The sequence below is a fragment of the Myxine glutinosa genome, chromosome 4 (genome assembly GCF_964187855.1).
Source record: "Myxine glutinosa chromosome 4, kmMyxGlut1.1, whole genome shotgun sequence".
Lineage (NCBI taxonomy): Eukaryota > Metazoa > Chordata > Myxini > Myxiniformes > Myxinidae > Myxine > Myxine glutinosa.
This window is the reverse complement of record NC_136264.1, coordinates 206,892,234-206,905,680: the sequence shown is the minus strand read 5'-3', so window position 1 is coordinate 206,905,680 and position 13,447 is coordinate 206,892,234. Positions and strand designations below refer to the sequence as shown.

At 43.4% G+C, this 13,447-nt stretch overlaps 1 protein-coding gene across 2 annotated transcripts in view; it reads left to right on the top strand.

Annotated features, from left to right (window-relative positions):
* Positions 1-6,208, top strand: part of LOC137425665 (scavenger receptor class F member 2) — an 81,070-nt gene extending 74,862 nt beyond the window's left edge. For both annotated transcript variants that reach the window (XM_068114309.2, XM_068114310.2), the window contains exons 11-12: positions 4,070-4,159; positions 4,388-6,208. In XM_068114309.2, the coding sequence (XP_067970410.2) occupies positions 4,070-4,159; positions 4,388-5,088 (791 nt within the window). In that variant the 3' untranslated portion in view covers positions 5,089-6,208. The remainder of the gene's footprint in view (positions 1-4,069; positions 4,160-4,387) is intronic.
* Positions 6,209-13,447: the final 7,239 nt, after the last annotated feature.

Below are 13,447 nucleotides of genomic sequence, written 5' to 3'. Positions count from 1 at the left end.
TCTTTTCCTCGAAGGTAGTTTTGACATAGCCTGGAGGTGTGTTTAGGGTCATTATCTTGCTGTAGGACGAACCCCTGAACAACTAGGCGTATACCAGAGGGTATTACATGACGCTGCAAAATGCTGTGGTAACCCTTTTGGTTCAGGGTGCCAGTCACTCTGTGCAAGTCGCTGACTCTGGATCCAGCAAAAGAGCCCCAGACCATCACGCTTCCTCCTCCATGTTTGACAGTTGGTGTCACACACTGAGGAACCATCCTTTCGTCTATTCGACGGTGTACAAAAACCCTGCATGATGAACCAAAGATTTCAAATTTTGATTCATCGGTCCATAAGACCTTCTGCCAGTCTTCAGTAGTCCACTGGCGGTGCTTCATGGCCCAGGCAAGCCTCTTTTTCTTATTTTGCCATCTTAGCAATGGCTTTCTTACTGCCACTCGACCTGTCAAACCTGCAGCTCGAAGTCTTCTCTTCACAGTTGAAACTGAGACTTGCTTACTTCGATCAGTGTTACGCTGTGCTTGAAGCTGTTGTCCTGTGAGCCGCCTATCACGCAAGCTGTTGACTTTCAGAAACTTCGCTTCTGATTCTGTTGTGGCTTTGGGTCTGCCAGACCTCTTCCTGTCAGAGTTTCCTCCAGTTTCCAATAAACTACTTCCTGCAGTGCAATACTGTCCAAATAATGCTTCAGAGGGTGTAATAACAGTCTGTTCCAATACTGCTTTTATTCAGACAGGGGGTTTGTAATCAAGTAATCAGCAGAGGTTGGGACACCTGTAGGAATTGTTTGCATCAACTTTCAAGGCTTAATTTACTTACATTGCTGCAGAACAGCTGTAAGTTGTTAACCCATTACTTGTTCCCTGAAGAAGGCCTTTTTTTTTTTTTACAATATAACCGTGCAATTTACATTATTTTCCCGTTTTTGCTAACCCAAACTTTTTTTTTTTAACCTCGATCAGTTTACTGCTTACCTTGGTACCATTTCAGGTTATTCACTGGACACGAATTGCTTAAATTTCAATAAAAACTGGAAAAATTGAGGTGTTCTAAAACTTTTGACCGGTCGTGTAGAACAGGAGGGCTGCGATCGGAGAGTGCTGATGGTTCCCATGTTACAACCTGCACGGAGCAACATTCTGAATAGTTTGACCACAGTGGTGAAGAATTGAAAATCGGTGGGTGAACATAAACTATACGCTGTGAAGCAGCTGAACATTAAGGCTAAGCTGTAGCGGCGCGTTCGTAAGTTGCTCCTGCAGGCTCTGTTGGCTTTTGCCAGATGCTGAGGGCCAGTTTATCATGATCTACGAACTCGATACAGATGCTGTGAACCAATACAGCAATTTTTGGCAAACAGGATGACTAATTGGTCTGTCAGCAAAGCGACAGGTGGGCTCGGCTAGTATTCTCGTAATATAAATGAATTACTTGAGGACTCGCTCTGAGCTTGGCTCACATGGGCGTGGCTTCAAATCAACAGGTAACTCACCCAGTAAGTGTCGGTACAGCGTCATGTTTCAGCAATTTCCGAGGCTTGTTTCCCAGGTGGTGAGCCTGTTGATCAAATACGAAGGCTGACGGCTCAAAGTGGTCCACTCAAACAACACGATATTTTGAATTCACATACGTTTGGATGTTGATTTTGGGTATTCCTAGGTTTTTCAACTACAAAGCACACAATCGATCGTTGGTGATCTTTTTATCGGTCAGGGATGCAAAAAAAGATTTCTAAATTCTGTGGACAAATTTCTTGACGCTTGACACATCGACATCTCGAACACTCGAATAACTTGTGATGAAGCGCAGACGTCATTGATTTGTGTGTCCGTGACATTGCGTGCGAATCGACAGAAGTAGCTCATTTGCATAACGGAAGTGAAAATAGTCTGATTATTAGTATGAACACGATTACCCGGTTTATTATCCTCCCCAAAAGTTTATTTTTGTGCTAATGGGTCATGGATAGCATCCTCCAAAACATATCTATCTCTTCAAAAAATTTAATGATGGTGTCCATTTAATGCCTCCCTCTGGAAACCATAATAATTGAAAATCTGAGAAAAGAAAAAAAAACCCGAAAATTAAATACATTAAAGTTGGGGAATATTAAATAATTGAAAATTGAAAAAAATAAAAAATGCAAAAGTAAATAATTTTTTTAATTAAATTTAATTTGAGAAAGAAAATTGAGAATATTTTTTATTGAATAATTAATTAACTAAATAAAAGATTAAATCAATTAACGGAAAAGTTATTCTTCAAAAAAACGGGACACCACAGATACCAAACAACAACAACAACAGGCATTTTAAAGGCCATTTTCCCTGTTAGAGCGGGGGTTAGCCTTGCGGTCCCCATGACAATCTTCTCCATTTTGCCCTATTTTCTGCATCTCTCCTTGTTAACCCCCTTGCCCGCATTTCTTCTTCCACCATCTTTAGCCAAGTCTTTCTCGGTCTTCCCCGTCCTCTACTTCCTTCCACATTCATTTCCATCACTCTTCTCAACCAGTCACTTTCATCCTTCCTCAACACATGACCAAACCATCTCAAACTGTTTCTCTTCACAGCATCAATCACAGGCTCTATTCCCATCATCTTTCACAATTCATCATTTGTCTTCCTCTCTCTCAACGATACTCCGCACATCCACCGAACCATTCGCATTTCCACCCTTTCCAGCCTTCGTTGCTGCTCTACGTTCATTACCCATGTCTCACTCCCATAAATCATAACACTTCTCACACATGCAGCATACACCTTTCCCTTCAGCTTCAACGACACTCCCCTCATCATCAGCACGCCACTCAATTCCCGAAACTTCTTCCATGCACATCTCACTCGAGCAACCGTTGCCGAGTCTGATCCACCTTCTCCATTCAGCATGTCTCCTCGGTAACAAAATGTTTTCACACCTTCCAGCTTCACGCCGTCTCCAAGATCCACAGATACCAAACAAAACACTTAATTCTTCCCTTCAGGAACCATAACTATGGGATGTGTTACGTGGTCCCCTCGGTGACTACCTGGTCTCGGTGACCCCCGGACCGTGAGAGGAACGTCGCCAGAAAGTTGTATTATATATGCGCTTTCGCAACGCAATCCCTATGAATTCCACCCAAGAGAAAACTGATTTTCAATGATATATTTCAAGGGTAAGGATACCATACAATTTCAATGATACAATCAAGGATATTTTCCCCGAGCAATCAACAACAAACAACCATCAACAATTCACAATCCACAATCAATTCCCTAGATGATTAAGATGGCCATCTTATATATGTGTGTCCCCTTTTGTACTCACGACCCCCTTTTGGTCTCTGTCCCTCACAATGTCTCTGGGCCCCTCCTGACCAAGATGATGGTCGGCGTCGCCGCACTCGGGCGGTTGAACGAACCCCGGGTGGACGTGTTTCCACCGGGCATGTATCGTACCGGGAACCACGACTGCAGCCCCCTCGTGGCCACGCGAAGCGGGTACGGTAAAGCAAGCAAAAGCCCCACGCCGCTTGCAACGCGTGTTAGGCCCCAACGTGCGACCCGTACGCGTCTTTGTAGACGGTGCCGCGAACGGTGCCAGACGCTGGGTCGGTGCACGGCCCCACGGCAACTTGACGTCTCCACCGGGTAGGTACACGTCACGGTAACTCCTCTCGCCAGGCGGGCTTGGGAACGCCGCTTTTCCACGCGGCGCAAGATCGATCCCACCTTTCGTCGGAGCGGGGCGAGGAAGAAGAATACTCGTCGCTTCTTCCGACCTCGTGTCTCTCTTCTTCCGTTTCCGGTCTCTTTTCCCAGAAGGGCTCCTGACCCTCCAACCACAACAACCCGTAATCGACTACACATTGATAAGCAACCCTGAATCGTAATTCACATACATTCCCATAAATATGTAACAGATGGATTTGGAGCTGGAACTATTATGGAATGGATGTGAAGAGGAGAATTGAGCAACTTGGATTAAAATGAGTCTTGTGATGAAATGATATTCTAACCCAAAGAGAGCGTGAGAAAGTTGTGCTTGTTTTTTGTGGTGCCATATTTGATCATTTGTGTTTTTATAGATGCAGCACCACCGACTTATTCTTGGACATCGGTTGATTCTTTCTCTTCCTTTGATACTGATGATGGACCTGTATACTGCATACCAGAGGGTAAGGACGTATTACAGGTGGTTTACATTTCCCAGCAAGTACTTGGCCCTCAAGTAGATACCATTGCAATGAATCCGATGTTACTTTCTTTAGTAAATTTTTTTTGTCCTGTAAGAGGCCAAACTATCTAAGTTGGTTAATTTTTGCACAGACCATTTGATAAGGTTTGTAAATGGGTTTACATGATTCATTTTTAACAACACTTCATTTTTATTTTCCTTGCAACAGGGGGTTTGCTGGAAATTCAACAACCGAATCCAGATGAAACTTCTCCAGGTGCCGCCACCTATACCTGCCTCATGGAGTCCACCATGCAGCAACCCAGCACCGTTTCAGCGGGGTCTCAACAATGCAGCAGCTATCAGACTCCAGTTCCGGGATACTCTGAGCCTGTCCTTGAAGTCCTGAAATCGAATCCGGAATCGAGTGTTCTCGATCAAGATCCACAACCAAGCAATTCCACTTTGTTTGTTGCTGAACCGATTGCAAGTCCAAATGAGGGTACACGACCCAAGCCACGGCCTCCGGACCCTGCCACAAAACCCAAGCGGTCTTTGCCGCAAGGAGAACAGGATGGAGTTGGGAGCAAAAAAGACATTCCACCGGTATCCATGGGCAATGGAGGGCACTCGACAAACCCTAGTCACTCTTTTGCAAAGCACTCACAGAAGAGGAACTCATCTCAGAAAGTTGGACGCGTGAAGCCCCCTCGTTACTTCAATCGCCCCTTTGGCCATTTGCCTTCCGAAAAGCCAACAGATCCACGAAACCCCTCCTTACCCAAGTCTTCAAATCTGCAGAAACTTTTGCCCTCACCCCTTCCTGAGAAGGAAGTTATAGAATCTGGGAAAGATCAGAGTGACATTGAGAGCAAGTCACCAGCCCGAGTTGCCCTCATGCCCGTCCATATGAGGTCTGAACCACAATGACCATGCTTTTGTGGAGATTGTTTTGGTTTTTTTTTCATTTGGCTTTGACACAATACAAATTTTTATTACGGATCCTGGGCATCAAAAAGCTACGTATATCAAACAGAGTTTCAAATGGGGCACCTCGCCACCATTAGAGCATTTATATCAGATGTGGCGATAAATGCGAATTACTCCCAGCTTGCAGACTCAATGACAGAAGATGCCATTATTTGTGTTTTTGCCATCTACATCCTCACCCCGTTTAGAATCCCGTGCAGGCACGGGCAACTTGGTAGGTAGAAATCATATTTTAACATATCGTACAATCTTGAAATTACATGTTACGGTTTCCCATGATATACTGAATGTCGGACTGTGTGTGAGCTCGCCAAGGTAACGGAAACCCGCCAAGGTAACGGACATCGTGCTAGTATTTGATAGGAAAGCAAACACAGGTATCTGATTGAAATTGTTGTTCAAAAAGTATTAAGTCAAATGGGAGTAACAATGCATGTTCCACCCGCTCAGTGACACGTTAGGACAACCACTCAGCGAATGAAATGTTTTTATGTTGCATTTCATACATGTCAAGATCTAAGCACTTAACTTTTTTTAAATTTTGTAAATTGTTGTGTTTTGTTCACATTGTGTTGTCAAGTTCCATGCAGGAAGTGCAGCCGTTACTCACATTCAGGTAAAGATCGGAGGTTCGCTCAGAAGAAGCTAGCCTATCTAACACAAAAACGTTGGGGCAACGTCAGCTCCGTTGTTGGGCCAACGTCAAAAAACAACGTTGTGCCGACGTGGGAAAATAGATGTCAGCCAAAATTACAACCAAAATTGCCAGCCCAGGTTGTGTTTGATCAATGCTCAAAAAGAGACTTTGTTCACCTCTTGCAACACCTTTTATCCATAGACCTCACCCCCTCTCACCTGGCTCTTGCACAAGCCTCTTCGCAACTAAAGTATACACTTAAATATACCTTTTCCCAAGCAACCTCTCCATAAAAAGCTGCTATTTTGGGAAGAGGTTGGTGTCAAAGCTGTAGATCACAACACATAAAATGGCCCCCTGAATGAGGTCCAAAATTGCTTGTCAATTATTTTTCTTTTCTCCACAATAAAGAACAGGCTTGTATCTCCTTGATTGTTAAAAGTATAAGTGACGTCACAATAACCCCACCTCAGCCAGTGACAACCCCATTCAAAATGACCCCAACCTCTTTCTGGGCTGGTGCTCGAATCCATAGATAGACCTGGTCTGGATCGGATGTGGTCCTATGGAAAAGGAGCAGTATCAAGGTTAAAAGGTCACCACATGCACATGGAATCGAGTTTAAATTTCTAGCACCAAGAATAGATTACTTACACGAGCATCATCAAGGTGGTAATAAACTACCCGAAGGACTGTGGTTATTTTTATACAGAGACGAGCGAAAGTACCCTTCGCTTCACTGACGGATTTAACCAAAAGATGGCATGTTGTACTTCACAAACATTCTGCTCTATTCACCCGAAATCATCTGCCCGAAGTCATCCTCCATTTGCTTGGAAGTCAGATTGATAAGACCCTGTAATACCACTAAAACCTCTTAAGACCTTTAATTTTAGACCCCTAAAACTCCTTGGGCCCCTAGGATCCTCTTAGACCCTGAATACCCTTTAGACTGCTAAGACACTTTTAGACCCCTAATTCCCATTAAGACCCTTCACACCCTTTAGAACCCCAACACCCTTTAAGACCCCAACGGCCATTAAGACCTTCTAGACCCCCTAAGACTCTTTAATACCCTTTAGACCACTAAACCCATTAGATCCCATAGACCCTCAAGACTGACCCCTAAGACCCTTTAGAACCCTAAGACCCTATATACCCTTGCATGATAAATGGTGTAATTTAAGGTCTAAAGATCAAAGATCCTCTTTTACCCTTTAGAACCCTGAAGACCCTGAGACTCCTTTCTACACTTTAGACCTTCACATCTTTCAGAGCGTTTAATACCCTGTATACCCTTTTATACATTTTTGGACCCTTTAGACCCCTTCAGACAATTCCAACCATTTAGACCTTAAATTACACCATTTAAATCCCTTCGACCTTTTAAGACCCTTTTGACACTTTAGACCATTTCGAGTTTGACCCATTTGGACCTTTTCAGACATCTCCACCTTTCAACCCTTAAGACCTTCAGACCATTTTACCTTCACAACTTTTCAGACCTTTGACCTTTACAGATTTTCAACGAGACTATTGAAACCTTTCATATGCAATAATCGACCTTGCATTTAGTACATCCTTCCATTTATTTTCCACACAAAATACACTACAAAACTGGAAAGAGCAATCAGAGATTGCAGACTCGAATAAAGTGGTATTCGGGTGGTTCCGGTATTTGGGACCGCAGGGACGGAAAGTGCAGGTACGGGGTGCCAGTCACTCCCCAGCCGGCCCGCTCTGAAGGTTCGGATCGGGACACCGGGATTCATTCCGGTCGCCCGGTCGGCCCGGAGGTGCCCGGTCGGCCCCGGTCGGCCCCGGTCGGCCACTCCCCCCCCCTTCCCATGCCTCCTCCCCCCGGGCCCTCTCCCTTCCACACATCTCCCTGCTCTCGGATGTTGTGTTTGTGTGCTTCCCCTTTTCTCCCCATCTTGTCTTCCGCTCCCTCTTTTTGTGTATTTTGTTTGTCTGGTCGATTTGTTTGTGAAGTAAATGTTAGCTCTTTCACGAGCCTCGATTCAGTATACAAAAAAAACAAAAAAAAAACAACTCTCGCCAGGACGTGTTTTCAGTGTTTTTTTTTTGAAGGCTTTTGTGTAAAAACAAATATGGCGGCCGAACCACGTGAACGATTGCGTCATCAATTTTTTTTTTCTCCACCAATTTATCCCGAGATGATGCTCACGAAATTTCATCTTGATCGGATGAAGTTTTGTACTTGTCTAATTATGACGTCATAATGGAGGAACATATGACATCATCATTCACAGATGTTATTCCACATGCAGAGTTCTTTACAATGAGCCATGTCTCATATTTTGTTTCTATGCAGCGCATTCGGAGATATAGAGGTGCAATGTTTTTCGGTTTTTCCAAGATGCCGGCCATACCACGTGACTTATGGCGTCATAATTATCATTAAAAAAATTATACAGGTGGATTTGGACCTATGGTGAAAATTTCCTGTCAATCGGACCACCGGTTGCAGACAAAATCGTATTTATTCTGTGCGGACAAACAAACAAACAAGAAGACGTCATGATCCATCAAATTGCCCATTTCATCCAGATGAAAATTGACGATTTCTATCAAAGCTCAGGTTAATAGGATGAAAAGTGACGATTTTTCAAATGAAAATGGATGATTTTAAAAGTTTCACCTTGTTGACCTTTGACCTTAAAAATAGTTGGTTTCCCAATTCAGTGAGGCACTATGCAAATGCTGTTAAATTTTCAAGTCGATCGGATGAAAATTGATGATTTTTGAAGTTTGACCTTGAGTTGACCTTTGACCTTTTGACCTCAAAAATACTTGGTTTCCCAATTTAGTGACTCAATGTGCAAATGCTGTTCAATTTTCAAGTCAATCGAATGAAAATTGGTGGTTTTTCAGATGAAAATTGATGATTTTGGAAGTTTGACCTTGAGTTGACCTTTGACCTTTTGACCTCAGATAGTTTCCCAATTTAGTGACTCAATGTGCAAATGCTGATCAATTTTCAAGTAAATCGGATTTAAAATGGCGATTTTAGAAATTTGACCTCCAGATGACCTTTGACTGTTGACCTCAAAATCAATAGGCTTCTTAGATGTGACGACCTCTACAACTTGGTGAGGGTTCGTGACGATCGGTTTATAATTGTGACCTGTAGGCCGGTGACAAACAAACAAACAGACAGACAGACAGACAGAATAACAAACGAAACCGACCAATATACTTGAAAAATCTTCGATTTTGCAAGTAACAAACAGACAGTCCAACAAACGGGCTCAAATGCAATATCCTCTCCTCAGGCGATGGTAACAAGTCCTGGCGATGGTAACAAGTCCTGGCGAGGGTAACAAGTCCTGGCGAGGGTAACAAGTCCTGGCGAGAGTCTGCCATCTCTGATAGCTCTTCCTTGTTGCTAGATGTCTTTGCTGATTTAGAAAAAACACAACATACATTATTTAGAGGGGGGAAGCATATGCTACAGTAAATTCAATAACCAGGCCTCAGAGTTGTGTCCTTAAATTGATAATCAGGTCTTTTGTGTCCAATATATCCATGGATGTTTTTTTTACAGGAGGGATCTTGATAAGACAAATCTTGGAAAAGGGAGTTCCACATGGTAGTGTGTACTGAGTCTGAAATTTTTTCATATTTGTGATTGTTATAATGACATTATCATCTTGTGCAAAACACGTCTCAGGATACATCTATTTCCAACAAGTTGTGGCCGAATTCTGATGACAATCATGATCGATTTCTCCAAAATCCCTATCCTGCACCGCTTCCCGAAGGTCTGGCAAGACCAATTTCTCACTTTTTCACAGAATTTTAACAAATCTGTCTTTACCGAACCATCCAATTCTGTCTCTACCGAACCATCCAATTCTGTCTCCACCGAACCATCCAATTCTGTCTCTACCGAACCATCCAATTCTGTCCCTACCGAACCATCTAATTCTGTCTCTATTGAACCATCCAATTCTGTCTACCGAACCATCCAATTCTGTCCCTACCGAACCATCCAATTATGTCTCTACCGAACCATCCAATTCTGTCTCTAACGAACCATCCAATTCTGTTTCTACCGAACCAGCCAATTCTGTCTCTCCCAGATCATCCAATTCTGTCTCGACTGAACCATCCAATTCTCCCTACTGAACCATTTAATTTTGTTGTTGACGAACCATCCAATTCTCTCACGACCGAATCGTCCAATTTTGTCTCTACCAAACCATCAAATTATGTCGTGACCGAACCATCCAATTCTGTCTCTAACGAACCATCAAATTCTCTTTACGAAACCATCCAATTATGTCTTTGCTGAACCATCTAATTTTGCCTACTGAACCATCTAATTCTGTCGCTACTGAACCATCCAATTCTGTCTCTACTGAACCAGCCAATTCTGTCGCTACCGAACCATCCAATTCTGTCTACCGAACCATCCAATTCTGTCCCTACCGAACCATCCAATTCTGTCTCTACCGAACCATCCAATTCTGTCCCTACCGAACCATCCAATTCTGTCTCTACCGAACCATCCAATTCTGTCTCTCCCGGATCATCCAATTCTGTCTCTACTGAACCATCCAATTCTCCCTATTGAACCATTTAATTTTGTTGTTAACGAACCATCCAATTCTCACTACTGAACCATCCAATTCTCTCACGACCGAATCATCCAATTTTGTCTCTACCAAACCATCCAATTATGTCGTAACCGAACCATCCAATTCTGTCTCTGACGAACCATCAAATTCTCGCTACGAAACCATCCAATTCTGTCTTTGCTGAACCATCTAATTTTGCCTACTGAACCATCTAATTCTGTCTCTACTGAACCATCCAATTCTGTCGCTACCGAACCATCCAATTCTGTCGCTACCGAACCATTCAATTCTCACTACCAAACCATCCAATTCTCTCTACCGAACCATCCAATTCTGTCTATACTGAACCATCCAATTCTGTCTATAATGAACCATGCAATTCTCTCTACCGAACCATCCAATTCTGTCTCTACTGAACCATCTAATTCTGTCTCTGCCGAACCATCCAATTCGGTATCGATTGAACCATCCAATTCTGTCTCTACCAAACCATCCAATTCTCACTACCAAACCATCCAATTCTCCCTAATGAACCATCTAATTATGTCTCTACCGAACCATCCAATGCTCCCAACCAAACCATCCAATTCTCTCCACCAAACCATCCAATTCTGTCGCAACCGAACCATCCAATTCTCTCTACCAAACCATCCAATTCTCTCTCCTGAACCATCCAATTCTGTCTCTATTAAACCATCAAATTCTGTCTCTACTGAACCATCCAATTCTGTCTCTACCAAACCATCCAATTCTCTCTCACAAACCATCCAATTCTCTCAACCAAACCATCCAATTCTCTTTACTGAAGCATCCAATTCTGTCTCCACGAAACCATTCAATTCTCTCTGCCAAACCCTCCAATTCTGTCTCTACTGAACCATCTAATTCTGTCACTACTGAACCATCCAATTCTGTCTCTACCAAACCATCCAATTCTGTCTCTACCAAACCATCCAATTCTGTCACTACCAAACCATCCAATTCTCCCTACTAAACCACCCAATTCTGTCTCTACCAAATCATCCAATTCTGTCTCTACCAAACCATCCAATTCTCCCTACTAAACCATACAATTCTGTCTCTACCAAATCATCCAATTCTGTCTCTACCAAACCATCCAATTCTCGCTACCAAACCATCCAATTCTCGCTACCAAATCATCCAATTCTGACTTGTGTCTAACGAACCATCTAATTCTGTCTCTAACGAACCATCCAATTCTGTCTCTACTGAACCATCCAATTCTGTCTCTACCAAACCATCCAATTCTGTCTACGGAACCATCCAATTCTGTCTATGGAACCATCTAATTCTGTCTCTACCGAACCATCCAATTCTGTCTCTACTGAACCATGCAATTCTGTCTCTACCGAACCATCCAATTCTGTCTCCACCAAACCATCCAATTCTGTCTACGGAACCATCCAATTCTGTCTACGGAACCATTCAATTCTCACTACCAAACCATCCAATTCTCTCTACCAAACCATCCAATTCTGTCGCTACTGAACCATCCAATTCAGTCTCTACCAAACCATCCAATTCTGTCTACTGAACCATCCAATTCTGTCTACGGAACCATCCAATTCTGTCTACGGAACCATCCAATTCTGTCTCTACCGAACCATCCAATTCTGTCTCTACCGAACCATCCAATTCTGTCTCTACCGAACCATCCAATTCTGTCTCTACCGAACCATCCAATTCTGTCTACTGAACCATCCAATTCTGTCTACGGAACCATCCAATTCTGTCTACGGAACCATCCAATTCTGTCTACGGAACCATCCAATTCTGTTTCTACCGAACCATCCAATTCTGTCTCTACCGAACCATCCAATTCTGTCTCTACCGAACCATCCAATTCTGTCTCTACCGAACCATCCAATTCTGTCTCTACCAAACCATCCAATTCTGTCTACTGAACCATCCAATTCTGTCTACGGAACCATCCAATTCTGTCTACGGAACCATCCAATTCTGTCTCTACCGAACCATCCAATTCTGTCTCTACGGAACCATCCAATTCTGTCTCCACCAAACCATCCAATTCTGTCTGCAGAACCATCCAATTCTGTCTCCACCAAACCAGCCAATTCTGTCTACTGAACCATCCAATTCTGTTTCTACCGAACCATCCAATTCTGTCTACTGAACCACCCAATTCTGTCTCTACCGAACCATCCAATTCTGTCTCTACTGAACCATCCAATTCTGTCTGCGGAACCATCCAATTCTGTCTGCAGAACCATCCAATTCTGTCTCCACCAAACCAGCCAATTCTGTCTACTGAACCATCCAATTCTGTCCCTACCGAACCATCCAATTCTGTCTACTGAACCATCCAATTCTGTCTCTACCGAACCATCCAATTCTGTCTCTACCGAACCAACCAATTCTGTCTCCACCAAACCATCCAATTCTGTCTACTGAACCATCCAATTCTGTCTGCGGAACCATCCAATTCTGTCTGCAGAACCATCCAATTCTGTCTCCACCAAACCAGCCAATTCTGTCTACTGAACCATCCAATTCTGTCTCTACCGAACCATCCAATTCTGTCTACTGAACCATCCAATTCTGTCTCTACCGAACCATCCAATTCTGTCTCTACCGAACCATCCAATTCTGTCTCCACCAAACCATCCAATTCTGTCTACTGAACCATCCAATTCTGTCTGCGGAACCATCCAATTCTGTCTCTAACGAAGCATCCAATTCCTAACCGTTCTGTGCAATACGGATTCTACTGAACGGCTAAATGTCCCCGTGTTTTGGTTCTGTCCCATGAGGACCTTATTGACAGTATATCGGAATTTGTCCATTGTTTACGTCACGGCTTCTCTCTGTACAAACGAAACGGGATCGTGTGCAAGGCCAGGATTTGTGAATCTGTGCCGTGCTTTGTGTTCAAGCCCGTCTGCCACTCTCCATTTCCTGTGTGAGGAAGTTTCCTTGCGGTTGCTCCAACATGGCTCCAACCCAAAAATGTTGGCCAAGATTTATATAAACGTCACTGCAGGACAGCAGCTGCCTTCATGAAACCCTCTCTGTTCGA